This window comes from Limanda limanda, chromosome 8, assembly GCF_963576545.1.
Source record: "Limanda limanda chromosome 8, fLimLim1.1, whole genome shotgun sequence".
Classification (NCBI taxonomy): domain Eukaryota; kingdom Metazoa; phylum Chordata; class Actinopteri; order Pleuronectiformes; family Pleuronectidae; genus Limanda; species Limanda limanda.
Window position 1 is genome coordinate 7276695 of NC_083643.1, and position 26691 is coordinate 7303385.

At 43.0% G+C, this 26691-nt stretch overlaps 1 protein-coding gene and 8 non-coding genes across 13 annotated transcripts; all 9 read right to left on the reverse strand.

Moving 5' to 3' along the window:
• Window positions 1-965: 965 nt before the first annotated feature.
• On the reverse strand, window positions 966-26691 carry LOC133009370 (protein arginine N-methyltransferase 8-B). Of its 5 annotated transcripts, none has more exons than XM_061076857.1 (10): window positions 26620-26691; window positions 21964-22209; window positions 19903-20058; window positions 14114-14177; window positions 13350-13492; window positions 12297-12384; window positions 10356-10471; window positions 7696-7846; window positions 4932-5053; window positions 966-1049 (listed from the first exon to the last, which is right to left on the reverse strand). In XM_061076857.1, exons 1-10 carry the CDS (start codon window positions 26686-26688, stop codon window positions 966-968), a joined length of 1239 nt encoding a protein of 412 aa, XP_060932840.1. In that variant the 5' UTR covers window positions 26689-26691. The 5 variants fall into 5 exon arrangements, with proteins under 5 accessions (XP_060932840.1, XP_060932839.1, XP_060932838.1 ...); XM_061076856.1 differs by having other exon boundaries at window positions 21964-22194; window positions 26620-26688; XM_061076855.1 differs by having other exon boundaries at window positions 21964-22200; window positions 26620-26688.
• Window positions 1195-1311, reverse strand: trnar-ucu (transfer RNA arginine (anticodon UCU)). The gene is made up of 2 exons: window positions 1275-1311; window positions 1195-1230 (listed from the first exon to the last, which is right to left on the reverse strand). It is a non-coding gene; the product is annotated as a tRNA-Arg (tRNA).
• trnar-ucu (transfer RNA arginine (anticodon UCU)) lies at window positions 1521-1637 on the reverse strand. The gene is made up of 2 exons: window positions 1601-1637; window positions 1521-1556 (listed from the first exon to the last, which is right to left on the reverse strand). It is a non-coding gene; the product is annotated as a tRNA-Arg (tRNA).
• Window positions 1924-2044, reverse strand: trnar-ucu (transfer RNA arginine (anticodon UCU)). Its single transcript has 2 exons — window positions 2008-2044; window positions 1924-1959 (listed from the first exon to the last, which is right to left on the reverse strand). It is a non-coding gene; the product is annotated as a tRNA-Arg (tRNA).
• Window positions 2255-2371, reverse strand: trnar-ucu (transfer RNA arginine (anticodon UCU)). The gene is made up of 2 exons: window positions 2335-2371; window positions 2255-2290 (listed from the first exon to the last, which is right to left on the reverse strand). It is a non-coding gene; the product is annotated as a tRNA-Arg (tRNA).
• trnar-ucu (transfer RNA arginine (anticodon UCU)) lies at window positions 2582-2702 on the reverse strand. The gene is made up of 2 exons: window positions 2666-2702; window positions 2582-2617 (listed from the first exon to the last, which is right to left on the reverse strand). It is a non-coding gene; the product is annotated as a tRNA-Arg (tRNA).
• On the reverse strand, window positions 2913-3029 carry trnar-ucu (transfer RNA arginine (anticodon UCU)). Its single transcript has 2 exons — window positions 2993-3029; window positions 2913-2948 (listed from the first exon to the last, which is right to left on the reverse strand). It is a non-coding gene; the product is annotated as a tRNA-Arg (tRNA).
• Window positions 3240-3356, reverse strand: trnar-ucu (transfer RNA arginine (anticodon UCU)). The gene is made up of 2 exons: window positions 3320-3356; window positions 3240-3275 (listed from the first exon to the last, which is right to left on the reverse strand). It is a non-coding gene; the product is annotated as a tRNA-Arg (tRNA).
• On the reverse strand, window positions 3894-4008 carry trnar-ucu (transfer RNA arginine (anticodon UCU)). The gene is made up of 2 exons: window positions 3972-4008; window positions 3894-3929 (listed from the first exon to the last, which is right to left on the reverse strand). It is a non-coding gene; the product is annotated as a tRNA-Arg (tRNA).

The window sequence follows — 26691 nt, forward strand, 5'->3', positions numbered from 1 at the left end:
CGTCTTCATTTTCGAAATCTGTTAATCTTTGAAGGGTCGTGGACAAGCTAGAGCCTAAAGAGGATTGGACAGATCGATACAAAATATGATATAATATAACTTAGAGTCTCCATTCAAACCAAGAACCCTCATGATGGTATGCGACAGGGTTTATTGTCAATATGCAAAATCAAAATCTTCCTCTATTTGATTTCTTATGCCCGGCTTTAAATTCTCCCTTGAAGGAGCCTGGTCTGTGTTTACTCAGGAAACTACAGAGAATGGCTAAAAGCATCAGAGGCAGTTGGGGTGGACAGGCATGTTATTGGCACGTCAACCTCACAGCTCAGACTGACGACTCGGGGGGGCCACGTCTGGAGTCCAAGCTGAAATAACTCTTACACACTCACAGAAAGCTACTTGTACACTGACGATGCAAACACGTTACCTTTCGCATACCTGGCACGTACGCAGGTGGGGGGGGGGTCCTTGGCTTTGGCGCTCGATTGCTGCCAGTTTTTCCCACATTGTTAAACTTACACAACTATAATCTGACAATCATTCCCTACAGTACATGGTATGACATAAGATCTATGCCTTCAAATTGATTCTCTACTTGTAACAGAATGTGAACAGGACAGTAATTCGTCAGGCGTCGCTCTGTAAGGTTCAAGTAATCGTAAAAAAAAAGAACACAGAGGTACATCACTCCATCTCACACCACACGCACATCGAGTAATCTTTGACATTCATCGAGAATAAAAAATAATCCCTGACCTCTTTTTTTGTCAGTGTTACATTCAGAGCTGTTTACCGACAGTTAGTGACTTCCTGCCTTCATCGAAGTGACAATAGTGATGTTGTCAGCGGGGGGCCTCTCAGCCCGCTCAGCGGCCCGGTCTTTCCTGGTCTGCTGCCGGGGGGTGGTGGGGGTGTCTCCGTCTCCCTCTGGTAATCAAGGGGTGGAACTCCCTTCGCCGTCAAGGTTAACGCATCTTGTAGTCGTGACAAATGGCTGCTTCACACAGCTGTCCCTTAAAATTCAGCTCGAAGGTGAAGTCCAAGTCGCGCTGCAGGTTGACAGAGAGAGAGAGAGAGAGAGAGAGAGAGAGAGAGAGAGAGAGAGAGAGACTAAATTCACATCACACACTATGGAGATCAAGTCAGTCAGATGTAGTAGAGGTCTCTATATTCCTGCTCATTAATGTATAAAGACGACTCTGGTGGGACTCGAACCCACAACCTTTGAATCACTTCCTCTGTGCTGATGTTAGAACACTTGAATATGATGATGCTAGAAGTCCAATGCGCTATCCATTGCGCCACAGAGCCTCACGTTGATGTCTGCGTTTGTCTGTTAAGTTGTTTTGAGACTTTGTAACGGTAAGACTATCGACAAAAGACTTGATGGGATTCAAACTCAGAACCATTAAACAGTTGGGATTTTTCCAGTGTGATTAAATTTAATTACACACCTTTGAGATCTAGTAAGTCAGATGTCGTGGAGGACTTTGATTTTCCCGCTCATTAATGTATAAGGACGACTCTGGTGGGACTCGAACCCACAACCTTTGAATCACTTCCTTTGTGCTTATGTTAGAACACTTGAACGTGATGATGCTAGAAGTCCAATGCGCTATCCATTGCGCCACAGAGCCACACCTTTGATGCTTGCGTTTGTCCGTTTCCTTCTTTTGAGACTTTGTAACGGTAAGATTATCGACAAAAGACTTGATGGGATTCGAACCCAGAACCATTACACAGTTGGGATTTTTCCAGTGTGACTAAATTTAATTACACACCTTTGAGATCTAGTAAGTCAGATGTTGTAGAGGTCTCGATATTCCTGCTCATAATCGATTAAATGGACATTACACACTCTTGAGATCAAGTCATTCAGATGTCGTAGAGGACTCGATATTCCTGCTCATTAATGTATAAAGACGACTCTGGTGGGACTCGAACCCACAACCTTTGAATCACTTCCTCTGTGCTGATGTTAGAACACTTGAATGATGATGACAATGCTAGAAGTCCAATGCGCTGTCCATTGCGCCACAGAGCCTCATGTTGAAATTTGGGTTTGTCCATTTCTGTCTTTTGAGACTTTGTAACGATAAGACTATCGACAAAAGCCTTGAAGGGATTCATACCCAGAACCATTAAACAGTTGGGATTTTTCCAGTGTGACTAAATTCACATCACACACTGTGGAGATCAAGTAAGTCAGATGTCGTAGAGGACTCTGATTTTCCCGCTCATTAATGTATAAAGACAACTCTGGTGGGACTCGAACCCACAACCTTTGAATCACTTCCTTTGTGCTTATGTTAGAACACTTGAACGTGATGATGCTAGAAGTCCAATGCGCTATCCATTGTGCCACAGAGCCACACTTTTGATGCTTGCGTTTGTCCCTTTCCTTCTTTTGAGACATTGTAACGGTAAGACTATCGACAAAAGACTTGATGGGATTCGAACCCAGAACCATTAAACAGTTGGGATTTTCCCAGTGTGACTAAATGCACATCACACACTGTGGAGATCAAGTCATTCAGATGTCGTAGAGGACTCGATATTCCTGCTCATTAATGTGTAAAGACGACTCTGGTGGGACTCGAACCCACAACCTTTGAATCACTTCCTCTGTGCTGATGTTAGAACACTTGAATGATGATGACAATGCTAGAAGTCCAATGCGCTGTCCATTGCGCCACAGAGCCTCATGTTGAAATTTGGGTTTGTCCATTTCTGTCTTTTGAGACTTTGTAACGATAAGACTATCGACAAAAGCCTTGAAGGGATTCATACCCAGAACCATTAAACAGTTGGGATTTTTCCAGTGTGACTAAATTCACATCACACACTGTGGAGATCAAGTAAGTCAGATGTCGTAGAGGACTCTGATTTTCCCGCTCATTCATGTATAAAGACAACTCTGGTGGGACTCAAACCCACAACCTTTGAATCACTTCCTTTGTGCTTATGTTAGAACACTTGAACGTGATGATGCTAGAAGTCCAATGCGCTATCCATTGCGCCACAGAGCCACACTTTTGATGCTTGCGTTTGTCCCTTTCCTTCTTTTGAGACATTGTAACGGTAAGACTATCGACAAAAGACTTGATGGGATTCGAACCCAGAACCATTAAACAGTTGGGATTTTCCCAGTGTGACTAAATGCACATCACACACTGTGGAGATCAAGTCATTCAGATGTCGTAGAGGACTCGATATTCCTGCTCATTAATGTGTAAAGACGACTCTGGTGGGACTCGAACCCACAACCTTTGAATCACTTCCTTTGTGCTTATGTTAGAACACTTGAACGTGATGATGCTAGAAGTCCAATGCGCTATCCATTGCGCCACAGAGCCACACTTTTGATGCTTGCGTTTGTCCCTTTCCTTCTTTTGAGACATTGTAACGGTAAGACTATCGACAAAAGACTTGATGGGATTCGAACCCAGAACCATTAAACAGTTGGGATTTTCCCAGTGTGACTAAATGCACATCACACACTGCGGAGATCAAGTCATTCAGATGTCGTAGAGGACTCGATATTCCTGCTCATTAATGTGTAAAGACGACTCTGGTGGAACTCGAACCCACAACCTTTGAATCACTTCCATTGTTCTTATGTTAGAACACTTGAATATGATGATGCTAGAAGTCCGATGCGCTATCCATTGCGCCACAGAGCCTCATGTTGATGTCTGTGTTTGTCCGTGTCGGTTTTTTGAGACTTTGTAACGGTAAGACTATCGACAAAAGACTTGATGGGATTCAAACCCAGAACCATTAAACAGTTGGGATTTTTCCAGTGTGACTAAATGCACATCACACACTGTGGAGATCAAGTCATTCAGATGTCGTAGAGGACTCTGATTTTCCCGCTCATTAATGTATAAAGACGACTCTGGTGGGACTCGAACCCACAACCTTTGAATCACTTCCTCTGTGCTGATGTTAGAAGACTTGAACGATGATGCTAGAAGTCCAATGCGCTATCCATTGCGCCACAGAGCCTCATGTTGATGTTTGGGTTTGTCCGTTTCCGTCTTTAGAGACTTTGTAACGGTAAGACTATCGACAAAAGACTTGATGGGATTCGAACCCAGAACCATTACACAGTTGGGATTTTTCCAGTGTGACTAAATGCACATCACACACTGCGGAGGGCGTCATGTTGTTCTTGCAACATGACAAGGGCGGTTCGACCCCCATCCAAGGGAGGATGGAAACCTTTAATTATGTTTATCCACAGCCATGACAATTTATTGAGAACCAACGAATGTCTATGATGGCTACTTACCGGAGACTGGAGCAACACCAGGCCAATAGATTTCTGCCAAAAGCCTCATGGTTTTAGAGGTTTGGTTGAAGTCTAAAGTCTAAATGTGTGTGTGATGTGCCTGGGATGGGGGGGGGCTGCACTCAAACTTTATTAACCGACCCTTAATTATGTTAATTAATAATGACTTGCTTTGGTTCCATGTGGTTCTTGGGGCGGGGGGAGGGCTGCTTTGAAGTGGGGTCCTCCAGGTCCCTGTAGCCTGTTGCCTTTAAAATACCTTAAAACCCTCCTGGCAATGAATGAGGAAACATATGTTAAGATGTTAAGAAATCCTGTTTGGGATTTTCACCTGCTGGCAGAAGGAGGTTTTACATAAACACAAGCTGTTTGAGTCGGACAACAGCAGAAAGCAACATGTCCGCTCCCTCCGGGGCAGGAGAGGAACCATGAGAATCTGCTGTTGCTCGTCTCGAAGTGGCTGCGGTGCTTCTTCCTGTTTGACCACAGTCCAACACTGAGGGGAAAACCACCTGTGTGGGTTGGGATGGGGGGGCGCCAACTCAGGAAATGAGTCATTTCTTAGCCGCTGCCATTATCACCGGTTTGAGTTCAACACAAGGCCATGACAGTATTAGCATTATTATACAATACTCACAATGTTCTTCTCATTGGGCTTCATGGAGATGCTGCCAACGATCTCCTCTCCTCTCCGCACCGTCAGATACTCCTCCAGGTAAAACACTGTCTGCTTCCAGTGGGTGTAAGATGCATCTGGAGCTAAAACACACACACACACACACACACACACACACACACACACACACACACACACACACACACACAAGGTTTAGAAATTGTGATAACTTCTTGGTAAAGAATCATGCACAACGACGGAGTATTACAAAAGAAATCCTTTATAATGACGTCATAAAAGTAGCTTTTGTCATTGTTCAAAATGAATAATCAATAAATTACTCATTAACTATGAGGAAAGCTGTTTTGTACAATTTAGGCCTTTTATAAGAACGTGTATAAGGGAGTTGTTATGAAAGCTTTGGCAGCAAACTGTGTTGGGGGGAAATAAACTAAATTATCCACAAGGCCTAATTTATACACTCAGTTAATCATTTTCACTGCTTACAAGGATCTGATGACATTTAAATTCTCTGTGTGACACAAAGAATAAACACAAAACAGAGGAAGAGGAGGAACTGATGAAGGGAGTTGAGTCCGTGTCCTTGTCTTGAGGAGGAGCAGGTTTCTCCTTTAGAGACGAAGACACTGAAGTAAAAGCTAGAAAATGCACAACTGCATTCCTGACCTCTGCACTGCTGCTCGGCCTTCATCACCATTTCACTCTGTCTGTTTATTCTACTTTGTGTGTGTACATTGTTCTGTGAGTGATGGAAACACACACACAAGTAAAACCTGAAACCCAAGAACCCCAAAAAACAAATGTGAGTGTATTCCCCGGTGGCCGGACCATCACTGATCGCTTGGCTGAGATCAAAAAGGTCAGCGGCGCTTAAATCGAATATCTGCCGTCTCCGTCCCGGTGAAGACGGGTAACGTTGTCTTCAGAGACGAGCTCTTTGTGGGTCCACACATTAAAGCGAGCTGCCAATCAGGTTGACTGGTGCACAGACCCGGCTCTCTGTCTGTGGGCACGGCTCAGTGAGGAATTCACACAGAGAAAGGTAGAGCTGCGTCTCCTATGCTAATTCAGCAAATGAGATTCCAACTCCACAGACCAGCATGAAACTCTGACTGCTGCCTGAGTCCGATGGAAACATCTTTTTACAAGACCCAGTCGTACACGTTGACAAAGAGCGCGTTAGATCTGTCTCTTAAAGCTTTACATAGATGAGAAGCGGATTTCAAGACTGACACGAGACAACTTTCTTGAGAGACAAAAAAACACATGTTAAAAAATCTATAAAAGGGAAGTGACAATGCTTGGTTTGAAAACTTCTTCTTATTGTTGTTGTTATCACAAACTATAATTTATCATAAGAAGCTACATGAAGGAAGGAAAGAAAGAAATCAAATAGAACAATACAAGAAAATGAGACACAAAGATTTCATTGTATAACAATCTTTGTCATAAGATTACTTAAAAAAATAAGAGCACGTTCAGACCACAATACCAGTAATAGCATATTTATAGTAATATATTTAAGGAGCGCTTTAAAAGAGTCTGATTTTCTCTTTGCTAATTAGTGGTAAAACACAATCATCAATGTCATTATACAGTATTTGTTAAGAGATGTACTTCACTCCAGCACCACTAGAGGTCACTCACACACTGATTTTGATCCAGGCCACACACACACACACACACTCTCCACTGTAGCAGCATTTGAATCACATCCATCTGAACTGTTTCTAACACAATGTGGTCCACGTCTTTAAAGCTTCTTTAAACTCCACATTATAAGTATGTGTGTACGATCAGAGGAATTTTAAATCATCACGAGGAAAGATGACAGAGTCGATTCATTCAAACCACAAAACAGAGGTGTTCCATTTCCTGTTTGGGAGAAATAACCAGGTTATTTATTAGTTTAGCAGCTGCTCAGCTCCTGGAGGAAACAAGATAAATGTCAGATTTATTTTACGTTTAGCCGCTGCAATGCTTTGAGCCTGGTTTGACTTCAGCTATATTAATACAACAAGTGGCTGGTGATGCTGTTCTGATACTGAGGGACTGAGTTTCCGACCCTTGGAGGTTTCATTTCCTACATTAAATGTCAACGGTAATTCAAACTAGTATTTTAAGAACAAAACACTTAAGACTAATCAGTCATGTGTTCGTTGGCCTTTGGAACCGTTTACCAACAGAGACGTTTATATTTATCTCTGACAGGGAGGTTATGTTTTCACCCCTATCCATTTGTTTATTTGTTTGTTTATAGGCAAGGATCCAGGATTTTATCACTTTCCTCTTGAACTTTGTGTTTTTCAGCATTTTCGCCATTTTCCAGTGCAGTAATTCATCCCAAAAAATAACCTGGCACATTTAAGGGTCAGCCTTGGTTGAGTTATGCAATCTACTTATGGTTGGAAATAATACTTGACTCTTGGCTCACTGGGGTGTGTTGAGTGTGGCCCCTGATAAATAAACTACTAAACTAAATGAATAAACTTATAATTCCTTCCTTGCAATCGTCTGAAGTTCTTGCAACAAACAGGAAATACTAATGTGGAACCAAAAGAAACAAACAGCCTCAGTCAAGAAACAACTTTGTCATGGCTTGTCAGGGTACCGAGTCTGACCACTGGAGGGGGCTGTTTCATTGCTGATGTTTTACTCATACATCTCAGTGAATGCAGATGAATAAAGTTTTGAATTTATACAGTGCAGATTGAATGCTTTGGAGATTCAGGTGTAATGTAGGGGAAAGTGTGTGGCCTCTCACCGGTGCTGAAACCCGTCTTTTTGTGACACTTGGTGAACTCGATGTTGAAGTAGGTGACCAGAGCGTGGATGTAGTCGTTCCTCTGGATCTGCAGGCAGAACGCCGAGGTGAACGAGAGGTCCTCTGGCTTCACCGTGTAGATGTCCACTTCCTGAAAGAGTAAAGAACTCGTTTCACGTTTTATCTGGACCACACAGACACAACTGCGGCGGTCGAGAGAGCTCAACGCACTGCAAACTAAGAAAACACTTTGAGAAGTTATTGAAAGTCTGCTTCTCATCAGTGCAGATGGAACTTCTCAAAGCATTGAACAACTGACAGGTTCATCACTTTTTTTTGTCCCCTGGAAACTTTCCGTTGTCTTTTTCCAAATTTGCAGTGAGTTTCTCAGCCACAGTACACAACCCTGAAAGTGCAAGTTGTTAGTCAAGAGTTTTCCCCCCCTTAACCACTTTTAAAGGAATTTATATTCTGACAGTATTTTGATTTGCTCTCTTGCCACGGGTATAAAGTTCATTTTAATGTCATGAAGCTACCACAGAGCTCCTGCCAATGGAATGAACCCAGATGTAATGTCACATTTAATGCAAAAATAAAAGAAACAGTATAAGGAAGTACAGCTCGCCCTCTTCCTGCAGGAGATACTGTGTCACCACCAAATCCTACAAGCCCAGATCCTACTAAATGAAGCCAGTATAATGAGGACAGGGGCCTGAGCTGGATTTCTCGTGTAATTCATGCGTAACGGTGCTATCAATCTAAATCTGTGAATGTCCCCTGGTTCCCATCTGTCTAACAGGGTATCTGATATCTCATCATCCCGCTAGGACTTGGCCATCTTCAGCGAGGAACATCTTGTCCCACATCTCGGTTTGCTGTCCCGTGTGCCAACAGGAACCGATTGCCGAGTAACAGAGGCGGAGTGCAGGTCACCTGAAACCTCCGCCGCAGGGTAAACATGTCGGCAGAGGCGTGATAATCTAGTTTCATGAACCATCGGAGCTAATAGAGGTTCATCGGCTTCGCTGCCAGATGCCAGGTTCGCTGCGGAGGAATATGTTTGCTGGCAATAAAAAAAAAAACACGAGATATTAATGTCAGATTCTCTCCACTGGCACATTTACTGGATGTTTACTGTGGTCTTGCGCGTCTCAAAGCCATATTTCCAAGTTAAAAACGGCAGCGTGAGTGTTGCACTGAGATGTTTACCCTTGGAAAGCAAGAGACATCTTTGGAGAGAATAATTATGCAGGTTGTAAATGTTAATGTGTTTATCTTCTGCAGGGTGATACCTGGTAATGACGCTCTCTGAGTGTTGTTACCGAGGTTTCACGCAGCAGTTTAATAACATGAGGTCCTGTGTGTGCCGCTCCTCCGACCCACAACCTTAATGAGGTCAGTCAGTAATCCATTTAAAGACAATAAAGCTCGTCAGCGGGGTGAACATTGTTCTACGGCTTCTTTCTCCAAAGAGCAGCAGCATCCCCAGCAGCTTCACCGAGATTTTCATTAAACTCTCATGTCTGATAGGATCTCTTCTGTCTCGCTGTATTGTTATAATGAAAGGAAAACAATCCGTTTGACCGTCCGAGGTGGAAAAGAGGCTGAAGTGGAGGTATGATCGCAGAGCAGTGCTCCTCCAGGAGAGAGGTGAGACGGGTCCGAACTGTCGAATCAGTTTCGGCGATAAGAAGGTCACCGTGACCAGGAGTGCAATCAGCAGGAGCAGACAGGCGGCTATTGACATGCATGGCACCACTCAACCTGATCATTGTTATCCACAGAGAGAGGAGCAGACGGGTGGGCCACACATCAAGGTTGAATTCTACCGGCTGCAGCACATCACACAAAATGGTTACGGATCACTGAGCCTCACATATGTGTGTTTTATCACTGAAATCATCACAGGTTGCACCAAGATGATTCACTACGCAATAAAATCATCTTATTAGTTATCAATCATATAGTTTTCTACACATCTGACGATGGTGCTTATCTCCCAATAAGAGATTTTGATATGATCGACAGTTAATAAATGATGGAGGAGAACTGGGTCCATGCGTAAAAGGGAGAAGAGGAAGATTCATATTCCAGGAACCAAGTCAAACTAAGTCAGGAGATTGTTTTTATTTTGCATTTTCGAGAATTAAGTTGAAATGTTTACAGTAAACTTGATGTTGAAAGTCTGAAATTTTACTTCAGAATCAGTTTTAGTGACAAAGAAATTTCATTTAAAAGAAAAATGTGTATGTGTGGACTCCCGGGGGTTTTGGGACAGAATAGGAGACATCGGGATCATCTTTTTAAAAGACACTGTTACAGGGCTGATTGTGAGTTAATTGACATGATGTTACACACTTTCGTACAGTAGGTGGCGGTGTGCATGTTACATTGTGATCTGCCAGTAAACTGAGGGAAGAAGAGAAGAATGAAACATGGTTGGATCCACCTGAGTGTGTGAAACAGGAAACCAGAGATTCACAACTGGTCTGTTTCAAGCTCCCATAGTAGTCCGTTAAGACCCCTAATCTTAGTAAGCCTCCTGTTCTATAGGGTTATGACAAAATACTGAACACATTGGAAACCATCATCTGCACTGCGTTGGGTCTACAGCTGATAAAACAGTTCTCAGCCAGAATATGAATATGTATTTGACTGACCTTGACCAAGCAGGAGTTGGTCACCACCTGTTTCTGGTCGACCACGTCCACCAGCGGCTCCCTCATCGCCACGTTACGGATACAGGTCATGTCAAAGCCATATACGTTCTCCCACCCTGTAAAGTACATCGATATTTCATTACTTTTAAAACATTCTATAAATCTTATATTCTTATATCAAAAATATATGAGAAATCTTTAGTCTTTCCATGGTTTTATAAAGTTTCTAGGTCACATGAGGTGCAAACTGCAGATCTAAAACAACACAAGTTGTTGCTTTTCTTAAGAGCTTGAGTCGGATCCTGAAGTTTGACCTCCTGATGTTTTGGAACAATGTTCATTTCAGATATTGATTTGAAAACATGATGCTCGTTGAACGCTCTTACCTCCGGTTTCCTTGCTGCTTAGGCTAAACCCACTCATACATTATTCATGCAGCTCCTTGAAATAGCTGTCGTGACCCAAAAGGAGAGAAGTACTTGAGCGCACGGAGGAGCCGGTGATAATGAACAGGTCACAAACCTCCGGGGGCTTTTTGTAATACGGTATTTGCATTGCATGCTACCGTCTTATATAAGGCAGAGGAGCACTAATGACCACAGAACGCTCTCGGAATACCGGAGTATTTCACCGAGCCGCTTCCCACTCGGTCTAAAGGTCATTTTTGGCCGTCTGCCTGGAGAGAGAGAAGCTTGTGGTCAATATCCGCACTCCACTCCCTCCAGGCTGGCCTCATGTATGCTCCTGAAATACAGAATAATGGAAGACTAAATGGAAGTATGATGGGAAGGCTGGCGCTGCAGTGAGATAGAGCAATATTACTTTCCCCGGATATTATCTGGTGCACTGTGTTTGTATAATTTCCCGGCTGCATGGGGAGAGTGAGTAGGAGGCCTATGGGCCAATGTGCACTTTGCCTAGTGTGATCGAGGTTGTGCTGCGGCTTTAGTGCGGTGCTTACGCTCCGGGTCCGGCAGTAAAAACCGTCACCAACAGTTCTCATGGCAGGTTTGGAGTGTGATGAAACACGGATGGAAAGATTGTGGACTTATAATAATTTCAATTATCGCCCCCGGGTTTTTACGCCAGAGGAAAAGTTCAGAGACATTTGCAGAGCCAGAAAGGTTGTGTGCTGTGTGAGCGCACCCCCGTCTGCGTGACTACAATGTGGATGTGTGGATTATGTTGTACAGGGCTGACTCATTTATAATGTAGAGACATAATCCTGGTTACAGACACCTGAGAGCTGCACAGTGCACAGCAGGGACAGAACAAGGAACAGCTCAGTACAGCTCCAGGTAATAGGAGCACTCAGTACTGTGGTGGAAGGAATACTGTATTCAGATCATTGTAAAATATGATAGAGGATGAAGGATGACATAAAAAATACAAATTTACAAAAGTCCTTCATGAATCGGCCAACTTAAGTAAAAGTGCAGTCAGAAGTGCAAAATGTAGTGTTAAAGCAAAAGTACTGGTTTGTTCCAACTATTATTACATATTTTTATATCAAATAGGAACCTTTCCCCCACATTCAAATTAATGCTAGAATTAAGAATAAAAAGTGACAACTAACATGTGTCATATTAAAATGTATATTATTACATACAGGGACATCAGGTAAAATGATTATTAATGGGAAACACAAAAAGAAATAGCTCTGAGTTTCGGCTTATATTCGTTTTTTGGTGAAATATTGGATCATTTAATGAAATTTACCAATCTGGGAACTTTGAATGACAGAGTCACTATTTTGAGATTAACAACTTAGATGTCTTAAATTCAAAACTCTATTTTTTCTTTAGATGCCGGGAGCCAGAACTATTAACTGAAGCTGCTGAATGAATGAAGTGGAGTAAAGAGTAAAACAGTAAAACACACTACTTGAATAAATGTACTTAGTTACTTTCCACCACCAGCATTCACACACACTGAACTTACAGTGTATTTTAAAGTCCTTGTACTGCCTGTCTTCGATGGCCACCACGTACAGCGAGGCTCGGTCAGGAAACATTAATCCACCGGGTTTCTGTTTGACAAATGAGGTGAAGAAACGACTCAGTGATTAATCCTGAACACATTTTAAAAAAAGGTGTTGTTTACAGCGTCGGTGACATTTCATTTCTCAGCCAAGAACAGGTTTCAATTATTGAGCTGTTCCTGCTGCGCTCAGACTGGAACAAGTAGACCCACTGATTTATAGCACAAACATTATTTTACAACAATAATTGACAAACATAAATATTAAGTCGTTATTCACAAAGAAATATTTCTTATTTTATAGACTTATAAATCAAATGATATGTAATACAACCTTGCATGTCGTGTTCAGGTTTATAATTAGGTTTAGCAATTAGCAATGAAGTGAACAATTATTTTAAAGCTGTGCTTTGTGAGATTATGCTGAGTTTCATGAGATGGGTTATTCGTTGTTAAAAGTGAATACTGGTATTTTTCATGCTGGACTTGGAGACCTAGTGTCCATCTGCAGGTACAAGGTCTATGATCTCATGGGTAAACCTTAACTTCAGACTTATGCCATTATACATGTAAGACAGTGTCACATCTGTCTATACATATATAAATTAATAATACAAAAAAATAAAATAAAACAAATTCTAGTTTTTTTTAGGTGTCAGTAATGTATATCAACACCAAAGCAAAGTCATCAAAAAAAGTATTTCTGCTACAAATTCTTTTTTTGTGTTGTACCCTCTGAAATTATTCATATTCAAGAATAGAAAAAAACATTTTGAGCTCAAAAGCTGAAAAGGTTGGAAACTTTCAATGATTACTTTTTTCTTTTTAGATAGAAATTTCTACTTCAATTCATTCAGTGTAGATGCTGGTATTAGGTCTTTTGTTGGAGGTTTTTATTCACTGAAAATTACATTTCTGGTTTGTTTTGTTCCACCGATCTTTGTCTTTCATATTATTATGTGACAATTATGCAAATACTGTGTCCCTCTTTCCCACAGACTCCATTCATCCTACCAGCCACTTGTCCCTGGCGAAGATGACGGTGTTGAGCATGGATTCGTAGAAGAGGCAGTAGCCCATCCACTCCGATATGATGATGTCGACCTTCTCGACGGGAAGCTCCACCTCCTCCACCTTGCCCTTGAAGATGGTGATCACTGGAACACACACATATCTTTTGAAACCATTATCGATGCGCATAACTTGACATGAGAAGAAAAACCTTGGACTTATCATTCTAAACATATAGTGATTTAAATTCTATGAACACACAAACGAGACACGTCTACACAACCACATCTTTGCTGATTCTATGGGAATCAGTGGGGGTGCCTGTGAGTTCATATTTGTTTATTCGGCCTTGACAAAGAGCTGCAGGAGAGTTTCACGTGAACCTGTCACTCCAACTATTGTCAACTCGTGTTTCAATTACTTGTGCACACTTGATATTCATAGGTTTACAGCCGGGCCAGTTGCTGACAGGGGAGGTTTATGGTAGATGCACAGTCAGGGGCTCAGCTAGAAACTTGTTTTCATGTTTGCAGAGGTATCATGTTTTTACACAAGCTATTTACACATGAATATAAATGAGCGCTTTGATCATCCTCTCGGTTTACCGGTCGTCTACCCCTCTTCTTCTCCTTCTTATGCATCTCCCCTGCCAGCATTTCCTCCTTCCTCTACATGTCGGTCACGGCTCTAACCTATTTGATGCCCTTCGCAGACTGAAGTGCAGGCAACGTCAAAACGCAGAGATAAGGAACAGCAGCAGCTCTTACCGCTGTGGAGGTGGTTGGACTTGATGATTCTCTCGGAGTACTCTGATATACTGGAACATTCGATCTGGCAGAATGAAAAGGGAAAAAGGAATTAACTGAGCGCACATGAAGGACTGTGATGCTTCCTGGAAGAATATACTTAACGGAACATCCAATGCTCATGTCCTCAGTTTCCCTTTGATGCAGAACTCACTGGTGAACGGAAAGAGAAGGTGTCCTCAATTTGAATTTATTCAGCTCAAGGTGTCACAATATAAAAGGGTTCATTTTTTGTGTTGTGTTGCATAAGATGATGATATTCTCATTTCTCAGAAGATCAGTGGGTCGATCTCCAGCTGTCCCCCTGCTGAAGTGTCCTTGGGCAAAAAACTCAATCCTGAATCGCTCTTGATTTTTTAAACACAGTCAGAACATGTTTAAAGGTTGGGCTAGGTTCTTTATCAAGGTCTTTATTGTCCACCTAGGGGACATTTGTTGTGCATCAAGAGTTCACCACGAGACAAAAAACACAGAGACGACATCAACAGCAGCATCCGTGATAAGTTCACTTTTAACCTGTGCGTAAGATGGATGATGTGTCGTCATACACTGCACAAGGATTTATGTTTTATTATTGCCACAGTTCCCTCTGAATCTGTGGTTTTGAACAAGGTCCAACCTCAGAGTTACGGCTTTATTTTTGGATCATTAGAGAAAACAAAGTCACATGTGTTTAGCTAATGCATGAATGAAACACTCGAGGCCTTCACCTGGTTAAAAAACATGACAAAGCTTTGCCAGTTTAAAGGAAACTTTAGTTTGTGGAAGTTCATCGTCAAGGGGTTTTCCTGTGTGATTGCAAGAAGTAGGTTTTTATCACTTATCGCACATTTGTGACGTCTGAGCCCGAAGGCGGCGAGTACGAGCAAGTGAGTTTATCTTTTGACTTCCTGCACCGAGGTTAATGAAGCATTGTGACAGGAGTCCTGGAGTCAAGCTGAAAATAGAGGAAGGTAAGAGAATATGAAAGGATGGATTTAATGTTATCAGAGAGGCTGAAGTGCTGTCAGAGCATCTCACTGTAAGTAATTAAGGTGACGATAAGTCGCTGCTCAACAGCAAGCAGCCATTTATCCCTAATGTAACCTTCAGCTGTCTTTCCATTATTCTTTTGACATTTTTAAATTGCTCTCACATCCCTGCTCTCCTGAAATATCTCCACCTTTTCTCTCCTTTACTCATTTTCTGTCTTCTCCTCTTTCTAAATCCTGAGCTCTTTCCCTTTTATTTTGTAATTCCCGTCCTGCCCACTGATCCACATCTCAGGCCTGATTTATGGGGCCGTCAGCTATAAGAGAGTTATAATTTAATAAAGCTCCGTCATTCATCAGAATAAACTGTAGACATTTCTAGTGAACAGTTTTTCAAATAAAGCAGGGACACAATTCAGCAGGAGGCATTCGTCGATACGGTTTCTTTTCAGCACCAGGTAGTCTGGGGGTATGGATTTCCACTCGAGTGTGAACGCTGGGTTGTACCCACTGGGGGGGGGGGGGACTCTGTTTGTCAGAGGTGTGCAGACTTATTAAGGCCGCTGGAGAAATCCATCTGGTCCCAATCAAACAGAGGGCTCTCGAGTGACCTGGAGGTGCTCCGGAATCATAAAAAGACAAAGCGAGGCCGGGACCATTGTGGAGAACTGGTGAATGGAAGCTGAGCCTCGGACTCTGGTGGAGGACTGATGAGGTCTAGGCAGTCTTTTTATCACAGGAAGTGATTAGGTCTAAATGGGCAGCACACCAACAGTCAGGTGCGCAATTTAACTTATAAAATTCCGGGTTATTTAAATTTTTCGTCTCAACTATTTTCTCGGCGAACTTGCTTTCTCTCGACTTTGCCCTCGTAAGAAAACCTGTGTTTTAATGATGACGCTCTTGTGACTACTTTCATTTCTTTAAACCGAATAAGACGGCGTAGTAGAAAAAATAATCAGCTGGATCTTTGCCAGTTTTTGAGGAAAAAATGAGGTGAGCCCCAGTATTGTGAGCATTAGGAAGAATGAGGTGTTTTATTTTGGAGCAAGGAGCTGATTAGGGCTTAACAGGCAGCACACCAACTGTGAGGTACACAAATTAAATCATGCAACCGTGTTACATTATAATTGCAGCCTGAAAATAGTTTGAGGGTTCACTGACTTAGAATACACAAACTTTAGATTGCTTTAAACTACAAAGGAGTCATTCAAAAACAGCATTTATTGCCAATATTCAGCCAGAAAACTTTTAAAATATCAAAATTCCTGAACAGAGCTTAGTGTATTTAGAAGAGTGGCAGCTCGACTGACTCAGGAAACCGGGGATTATGGGAAATATCCACCATTGTTTTTTCTCTACATGATAACCAATAACTCACTTGGACATAGAGCCCATCACGTCTCTTTAGATCAATGTCAGTTGGAGCTGGGGGCCGATCAAAAACCTCCGTCCACTTTTTTGAAATTGCAACACAATACAACATACATGCTGGGAATTAGTGTTTGGTTTCTAGCTGATGTCTCACAGGACGTTGGGACTCCGCCTCCCTGCAGCAGCCCCTGATCGCTGCTCCCTATTAGTGGAGGACCCGTCAGGAGGCTGCTGGTGGCGCCCCCCCCTTTCTGGCACCACGCTGATCCATCTGCCCATTAAAAACACTGTCAGTATCAACTGTGCAAACATACAGCGATGCCCAGTGCTGCAGCAGATGTGAGGAAGGCATGTGCACCTGCAGGAACACTTGTGTACATGTATGTGTGGGTATTCTGTTTGTGTGCTGCCAACGCCGGACCCTCTAATTGGCCATGATACTTCATCTCTTGCTTGAAGCGCTGTGAGAAGAGACAGCCATTAGCCATGTGTCCGTCAAAGTCACGCCTCAGTGGGAGAACTGAAGCCTCAAGGCGTGTTTACATAGTCAACACTTGCACACACAAACACACAAAGACACACACAAGCTGCCCACTAGTGTCAGGAAGAGTCGCTGTGACTCTGCTCATCCTTGTGGACTAGATCTTCTCTCAAGCTTCTGACTTCTCCCAGGTGTTGTGGCTTTTTTCTCAGAAGACAACCCGTGAGTTTTACAGCATGTTGGACATAATTCATTTAGCCTATTTTAAAGTTTTTTTTTATTGCTGTAATTGTGCAAAAACTTGTGTGAGCTACCTTTTGTTAAAATTATCAACATACCCGCAGGTGAAAGAAAGCATCACAGGCATCTCCTTGGACTTCTTACTCTGGAATATCAGGAGTTGGGTTTGACTCAACACATCCTGGCCCATTTATATTGCCTCAGATTCTTAGAAGAATATTTGGATGCACACAATTTTCAGCGGACGTAATGTTCCTGATGGTTGGTCTGTCCTCTTTCTTTGGTTTAACAGAAACACAGTCACCTGACAGCAGATAAACTGAGAAATGCTGGTGACTTTCTTCAAGAGAGAAGAACTGTGTTTTGACCAAAGAGGCCTTGACATGTCACAATAACTTTATACATCAACATATCCTTCACTATGGCACTTTCTGCACTTTTGTGTACTGCAGAGTGCAGCATCTCAACTACAAGACCCCCTGCAACTCATGAATCAGTTCATTCACTCGCCATATTTCTCCTCATTTGAGGGTTACGCTGGGACTGGAGCCAATCCCAGATGACTTTTGGCAGCGAGAGATAAACACTGGACATTTACCTGACTGGAGCATCTGGAGAAAAACGCAAAAACCTGAGTGAATCTAATTCAAAAGTGAACTGAATCCCTGTAATCTTTAGCCCCTTCCATGAGGCTAAACCCCGACCAGCTGGGCAGTCGTACCACAAATGTGAAGCCAAGTAGAAAAAGAAGTATGATAGAGAAAGGGAGGGAGGGGGGGGGGGAGACTGAGTGAGACAGCAGAAGGCAAGAAGGCAAACAAACACACAAGGCAACACATGTACATAAACATACACAAACACATAAGGTCAAACAGTAAAGCTCAGAAGGAGTCTCTCGGAAATTCCAATTTAATTAGTCCTTCCCTGAAGCAAATATAAACTGTCTGGAGCCTCCACACAAAAATAACAGGGAGAACACGAGGAACACGCGGAGGAGCCCCGGCCAGCTGTTTGTGATTAACCCTGAACCTCCCTGGTGTGCGGCCGCGGCGCTAACCACTGTACCACCGTGCCACCCAATAAAAACATATAATGATTTACTGTGGTCTCAGGTGGGATCAGTTCCTGTCAACGTGCAATGCAAACAAACATCTGAGCCTGAGTCAACACATTAAATAACCACCTTGGGTTCCCAGCATAAACTGTACTGTATATCAGAATGGACGACACCGCAAGTTTCTTGATAACCTGCTGTGAGCTGCCTGCTGTATAGACCATGAACCCTGCCTTCTCCATGTTAGCAGATGGGACATGGACTAAACTAAACAAAATTCATGTATCCGGGTTCATATTCGGGATATGTTTAGTCTATATACAGTCTATGTTGATGGCTGCAAGTGCCTGTCTGTGGTTTAAGATTAAGATACGATTAAGATACATTTATTTGTCCCAAACACATGCACAGACATGCACAAGCACACTCATGCAAGGAGGGAAATTTAACCTCTGCTTTTAACCCATCTGGTGCAGGACACACAGAGCAGTAGGCAGCCATGTACAGCGCCCAGGGAGCAGATGTTAAGGGAGTAAGGTGCCTTGCTCAGGGGCACTAGACAGGGTAGGGAGAATCCTCTCGGATTTTTGGACAGATCAATCCAGGTTCGTCTTTTTGTTGTTTCTCCGTGTAGTCGAACCAGAGACGAACCAGAGACCTTTTCTGCCCATAGTCCAAGTTTCTGCCACTAGTCCACCGCCTCTCCGTAATTTACATTAATTTCACATTAATATCTAGAAATCATTAGTTCTAGTGAGATATTAAATTTGTGTTTTATTGTAACAGGGTATGTGGCCCTTACATATGGAATTTCGCACCATTAAGTATTTTACGGGGACTCAGTCGATCCAGGCTTTAAGTTATCACTTTAATGAGGTCCATGTGACAGAATGATGTTGATCTTGGCCCGGAAACCGGTTCTTCCACCTTCCACCAGACCCGGCTTTCACGCCGAGCTTTAAAGCCTCAGATATGACAAAGGTGTGAGGTTCTGGGGCGTAGCTATAGATGAGGGGATCTGAGTCAAAAGTGAAGTAAATCCCTGAAATCTTGGCCCCATTTATGAGGCTAAAACCTTCCAGATGCACAGCAGTAACTCAAAGGTGAAGAGATATTAACTTTTAAGTAGAAAAACCGGGAGATAGAAAGAAAGGGGGGGAGAGACGAAGAAGGACAATCATACAACGTGAGGCAAAGTCACAGAAGGTTAACCAGTTTAACTCGGAACAAGATGGAAATTCCAAGTTTATCATTCCTTCCCTGAGGCAAATATCCGCCGTCTGGAGCCTCCAATGCAACAATAAGTTCCACGTAGTCGAGCTAGTGATGTGCATCCAGCACGTATACGCTCAGACATGCTCTGACTAGCAAGTACCTCTGCTCCAGTACACGATAACAGCGCTCAAATCGCCACGGCTCATTCTGTCAAGCTGCCTGAGAGGCCACACGCTTTTATCACCTTTCTGTCAGACAGGATATTCCTGGACGATTACAGGGAAGCTGACAAAAACGATCCAGATGCATGAACCAGTCATACACATGTGCAGCTTGTCAGACTGGGCGCCATGGCGATCAGCCCTCCTGGCGGCTGGGCATTATGACGCTCCACTGAAAGGGACACATGTCTTACCCCGTACACGTGCTTCGCCCCGGCCTTGGCCGCGAACATGGACAGGATCCCGGTCCCGCTTCCGACATCCAGCACTATCTTGTCCTTGAAGACGTGCTTGTTGTGGTACATGGAGTTCCTGTAGGTCAGCGTCCTCACCTCGTCCTTCAGCATCTCCTGGATTAGGCATATGATGCATGATATCAGGAAAATGGTCACAGGGCTAGAACCCCCCCACCACCCAGGGAGAGGGATGATTGTTGTATTAGAATAACTGGCTAGACGTTGAGATGTGTGGATTTGCGGAGCGGTGACAAATAACCCACAGGCTTCACCTAATCTCTCCATCACTATTCTATCTCCGACGAATGGTTCTACAGTTAAATCCACCGTCTGTGTTTCTGATTAAACCATGTCTGGTCTCTGTCTCTACGAGTGTGAGGACTGTTAAGAAATGACAAAAATAAGCCTGGCCTACATTCTCCAAATATAAAAGGAAACTGTTCTCACAGGTCAAACAGGGAACTTTTTATACAGACTCTAATGCGTTGTCTGCTCTCTTGAGAAAGCAGCTGAACTCTGAGGGAGGAGATAACCGGAGAGACACATTATCTTGAATGGTGGCGGCTATAAAAGAGAGACAGATTATTATGTGTCTTAAATCGTGTCTCATTCTTGATAAGGACTAAGTTTGAGGAGTTTAAAAGTTTCAACATTCCTGAGGATTGATGGATTACCTCATGGCCCAAGCGGTCACATGTCCAGGGTCCTGCAGCCAATGGGGGACCTTGGCCTCACGATTTATTATTAAACGTAGTGTTAATGACATAGTGTGTTTGTGATAGTAAATTAGGACATTAAATCATGTTTTAATGTGTCATAATATCCAGGATTAACTCATCCAATAGTGTATGAATGAATGACTTTTCTCTAAAGATGAAAAAGGAATGTTTTTCGCTGCAGTTTTATGGCCCTGTACCACATTTTATGTATATTTATAAACATTTCTAAAGACATATTTACTAGGCGTGTGAAAATAATAATAGAAAATGTTAAATATGTGGTTGTAAGTACCTTTTGCTTGTGAGGGTCGGTTTGTGGTGAAGATAATCTGTTCATGATCCTGTCTGAGTGGTTCTTAAACATGGCAGCCTGCCTAAGTGCAGCCTCCCAGGCAGGCAGACGTCTCTCTAGAATAACGATCAGATCTCATGTTCTTTGTTGACACCGGCCGACCGAAGCCTCAACCACAGCCACAGCAGTCTGTGATATGATGCCTGAGATTTTAGAGGTTGATGAGGAACGTAGAGATCAGGAGGATAAGATATAAGATTATCATGAATAATCCTCCTGAGGTACTTTAGGAAGATATAGTGAGGGAGCTTTTAAACTATTGTCTAAAAAAGATTTGTAAAACATCATCTGCCAATAAAGTCAACTTTTATGGAACTTTTTGCCTCGACAAGATGTGAAGCTCTTCAGATTTGAGTTACATTCAGCAGATTTTCTTCTGGTTGATATGGGGACACTGAAATAGCTCGACTCGACTGACTCGTAAACCGCACAATTTATGAAACAGGAAGTCGCAAGTTTAACGGTTTTATCGAAGCCATTTATGGAAACGTCAAAAGCAAACATTACTGCCCATGTAAATGTCAACTGGGTCTTTAAGGAATGTTTACGGGTTCGGTTTGAATCCTGGATTCCAGAGCAGAGTTTTACAATCTAATTACCAGATGCATTCACTTCTGTTGACTGAGCTCTAAACCCAGGATTATACGATGAGGAAAGAAACTGTTGTCAGGATTGTAAACATCTGTGTGTGTTTCTATTTGATTTTGTAAATTCATACACTTAGTGGAAGATGCTTAATCCATAGGGTGGAGTATTAACCATGTGATGCAAGAGCTTATGTTTGTCCTGGAGCTTTTATAAAAGATGCGGTGGAAAAAAAACAGAATGTGCAAACAGGATTTTGTTTGCTACCGTTAAAAACTGTCGCATGAGTCATATTTGTCTGATCATCAAATCAGGAGATGAAAAAGGAACTTGTATGTAAGTCTCTATGTAATGGAACAGTACCTCGTGGATTCCGAAATGGGCGTAGGAGTCGAAGTAGTAGTCTCGTGAGGTCATATCCTCGGGACTGAGGAACTTGGACATCTTGCCCCGCCCCGTAGAGCTCGGGAGGCTGGCGGCGTGCGGCGTGTGCGGCGGGAACGGCGGCCTCGACCCGTGCTGGATGGAAGGCACAGGTTTGGGCAACGGGGTGGGCTGCACCGACTGGGATGGAATTATGCGGATTGGCTGTGGCTGCGTCTGCGGCTGCTGGAGAGGGGAGAGAGAAAGATGAAGAAACACGTGACCCAACTGTCGGCAGGTTAACACCTTTTAGAGTACAAGAAGCATTCCCCTCTCTGCTGGAGAGGTTGTGGTCTAATAGGCGACTTTTCTCACATTTTCTGGGATTGCCCTAAATTGCAGAAGTTCTGGGAGGAGGTGATGAGGGAGATATGTGAGATCTTGAACTTAGACAGCTCGATTGACCCACAACAGCTGATTTTGGGAACTGCACCTTCAAGGGGGCTAAGTAAAAACGAATTGTATATGATCAGAGTTATAATGCTAATTGCCCACAAAATGGTCACAGTAAACTGGCTCAAGCCCCCCCCACCCACTTCCGTGGACCAGTGGGCCCAGAGGCTCCAGGCTGTGAATTGCATGAAAAGTTCAACTGCGACTCCGGATAGACATTTACTTTGCAAAGTGGACACCTGTGATAATGTATCTGTTAAAATGAAAGTCTGGAGACATTTGACTGGACAAGCTGACTGAATGTGAAACTATTTGAACCCATTGGGATAACTCTTCTGCCATTTGTGTATTATTTTTATTTTATCCTCACTTGTAATATTGTATGACATGCTGTGTGAGACTCACTGTCAAGGTACTTGTTCTAATAAAAGTTCGAGCAAGAAACCAAAACAAGGATGTGAAAGCAAATCAGATGTGTTTTTTTGCGTTGGAGGACGATAATTGGCTCAGATTCATCATCCATTCCGATTAATACCTCCATCTGCTGTCGGAATGAATCTGCCCATGAATCTGGATCGTCCTCTGATCACCAACATGATGTCTGTCAGCAGGCAGGAAGAATCAGCTCTGCACAGAGGGGACATCCATGATGGCCTGATTCTCACCTCTAACGCCTGCTGGGAAGATCTGGCTATTGGAGTGTGTGTTGGTGTGGGAGTCTGACAGAGAGAGGGGGCGGCGGGGGGGGGGGGGGAAACAGACGCCCAGCTCCTCAGCGCCGAGCGAAGGGAGCTGTTCTGCTGTTAATACTCATTACAATGTTCAGGCTTCTCAAAATAAATGATTAATACTTGGCAGGGTGGACAGAAATATGTGCTTTCGACAGCTAACAGAGTTTTTGCATGACAACAGTGTATTTGATATAAAACGTGGAAGAAGAAACGTTTTGGGTTATAATGGTAAAGCAGGATTTTTCCATTTTAAATGTACAGTATCTCCTCTCAAGTACTTTTTTTAAAAGACGCTGAAACTCAGATTGTCCCTGCTTGTTTTCCCATAAATGTTTTTCAATTAAATTAGAAAAATGTTATACGAGTGCATTCTCTTTAAAGCAACATGCTCTGATATAACAACTATAGTCTCCAGCAGTGAGCTGGATTTATCTCTTATTTCTGTGACTATGAGTTTCTTTCAAAATAAACTATGACTGTATTGAATTATCACTTCAATATAATGCAACAGGACTGACACGTAACAGATTCAATAAGATGGACGACCTCATTAACAGATGGAGTCGTACTGCTGGGACTAACAGCGACAGCACAGTGTGACACATGGATCTAATGCACTTAAAGTCCGATTTCTGTCAGTGACATTGATTTTCATTGTGTGAGCTAATTGCCTCTTATTTCACCTCCTTTTCCTTCTCTCTTTTATTTATTCCTTTAAATTGAGATACAGGTTTTGTTTTTGACAACGACACTGAAACTCTGTGGAGAGATTACGTTTAAATGTGATGCAGTGATTCGTCTTTTTTGTTTTTGTCGTCCTGTTGGTGATCCCCTGACTTTTCATTGAGCATCATCATCAATCTAAAGTTTTCCATTTCCTTGGATGATAACCAGATGTCTGCCAAAGGAAAGACTCTAACCTGGGATGCACTTTAATGGTGAACATGACTGAACTCTAAATCACCACTGTGAGTGCAAACCTGAGAGTTGTACATTCTGTACACGTGTTACATCAAAAGATGAACAACTGAATAATTAATTCATGATTGAATAAATCAATACTTAATGCAAAAAACAAAAAACTGCTCTGCTTTCAAACTCTAGACAACCACAATAATAATAAACTGTAAGTGCTGCCTTTCTCTTGTTTTTCACAGTTTTGAAGGTGATGCTTGGTACAAACAACTTCAGTGATGGATGAATAAAAGATAACACGTTTAATGAATGTTTGACTTTTGATTTAAAATCAAAGACCTGCTACTGAATGTCTCTTAATCCTTTAATCTGTGCTGCTGATCTGCAGAGGCTCAGTGCTCCACAGCCACGACAGCATTAACCCACTAACTGTGACAGATATATCATCACAGCATGTTAATCATTAGGGTCATCAAATGCACTTTGTCTGAGTCTGTGCTGTAATTGATCCTTTTCATTGAATCATGTAGCGACTCCCCTCAAACAACAGTGAGGTCAGAAATAAGATGTGCACGCTCCCAGGTTCAAAGACTGCAGATTCCATTTAGGCGTCTTTCTAAAGAAATCCTCGTTGGATGGATAAATGGCTACAAGCCAATGCTACGACTCCATAATTGCAGGGTAGGGCCGCAGAGGAGGTTGATTAAGGATGCCAGGTTTAATTCAAGTATCAAAAGGTGCAGTGCAGAGACACACAATCACTGCAGGGCCACATTAAGGGACAGATTAGAGCTGACTTCACAGATGAGAGCAGCTGCAGTGAGTGTAACTGAGACGCCCTGACACAGGAGAGAGAGGGTGGCACACGTCTCTGCTGATAAACACATCTGAGGTTCAGACCCGCATCACTGCACCTCCGAGGTGAGACCTGTTATCTGAGAAGGACATTCACTTGATGCATATGTCACAGAGACACTTTGTTCCTGTTTGACTGTCAACCCCTGTTTACGAGTGTAAGGACTGTTAAGAAATGACAAAAATAAGCCTGGCCTACAGTCCCTACATATAAAAGGAAACTGTTCTCACAGGTCAAACAGGGAACTTTTTATAAAACCCCTCCTGAAGTCAGTGGTCGGGTCAGAAGTTGGGTTGGTGGTTAAACTTCATTTTGAAACAGGACAAAGTTTGATGTTGAATTTCATAACCTTGCAAAAAAGTGTAAGAGCTTTTTACTTTCAAACGGTAATAGGAAATCAGCATCTTGAATTTGTCATACCATGGAAAATAACTTCTTACTATTATGAAGAAGGATCACTTTGGTTTTCTGCCATCACAGCACTCAGCCTCTTTTGATAACCCAAATTTCCCAAGACAACAGAGAAGAGAAGGGCAAAGCTCCATCCATCCTGCCTCAGGCCTTTTATTGTAAATGACCAGTTGCCTTCTTGCCCTCAGACAGAAGCATATTGATAAAATCCTGAGAGCTTGAAGAGAGCTTCTCCCATGAATGAACTCGCTTTGAGGGAACGTTTTGTGATGAATAATGTATAATGAAGCTACATGCAGCTGTCGGCAACTTCACAGGGAGCTTGAATCTTTTTGAGGATTCCAAAAAAGAAGAAACGTGCATCGCTCCTGCAGCATTCAACCACTTCCGTGAATACAAATGTGGCACATGGAGTCAATACCACACAGGGGGTCGTGGGGTAGAAAGTGAATCACAGCCCCAAAGAGGATCCATGCAGGCAGGGTGGATGGATTCTCCTCTGCAATGTGTCAGGTGGTTCTTGCATGGGGGGCTGCATGTGGAAGAAACTGCAATCTAAGATTCTTGGAGGGGGCTGAGAGAGGTGGGGATCTAGAGACCACTCCCCTGTGCCGGGAATACATCATTCCTCAGCTCACCCACTTCCTCTAACTCGAGTGCAACGTGCTGCAGCACCATGGACAGCGCAGCTCTGATCTCAGAAAAACAGCTGCAAATAAAACATCTGGTCCCCCTCATCCTTTTAAAACTGGTTCTTTACATTTAACTTCACCAGAATACAGTTAGATCCGATGGATGCGTACAGAACAAGCTGGAGGAACAACGCGTACTTTTGGTTCCTTCCTCTCACTGTCCTGTCTGCTACAGTACAAAATAAAAGTGAGAATAATCCTCCGACTCACACTGAAAACACCTGCTCGGCTTCTTAACCTTGGGGGCTGCACGGTTTAAACGAAAAGAGACACCAGTGGGACCATGCATGGGAATTCTCAAGTACACTCGATTCTCGCTGGAAACGCTCACTTATGCGTTATGCGTAAAATGCCTGTTGTGTCAGGGTTGGTGGTGGAGAGGCGGTGAACACGTCCTTGCAGATAGAGAGAGAGAGAAAGCGAGAGACCATGACTGATATTGCTGTCTCACTGTCACCCAGCATCCTGTCAGCATCGTGTCCGGGATGCAACTTGCAGGTTGCTTGCTGCAGGACGCGCTGGTGCAGGACGCATCCGAGTCCATGCTAAGTGACCACTCGCATTTCAGCCCATAAAAAGGTGTCTCTCACACACTTACCTCACTGCTCTCAGACTCCGCCATCTTTCTCCTGAGGAGCATGCAGCGGGACGAGTGTCTAATTCCCATAAG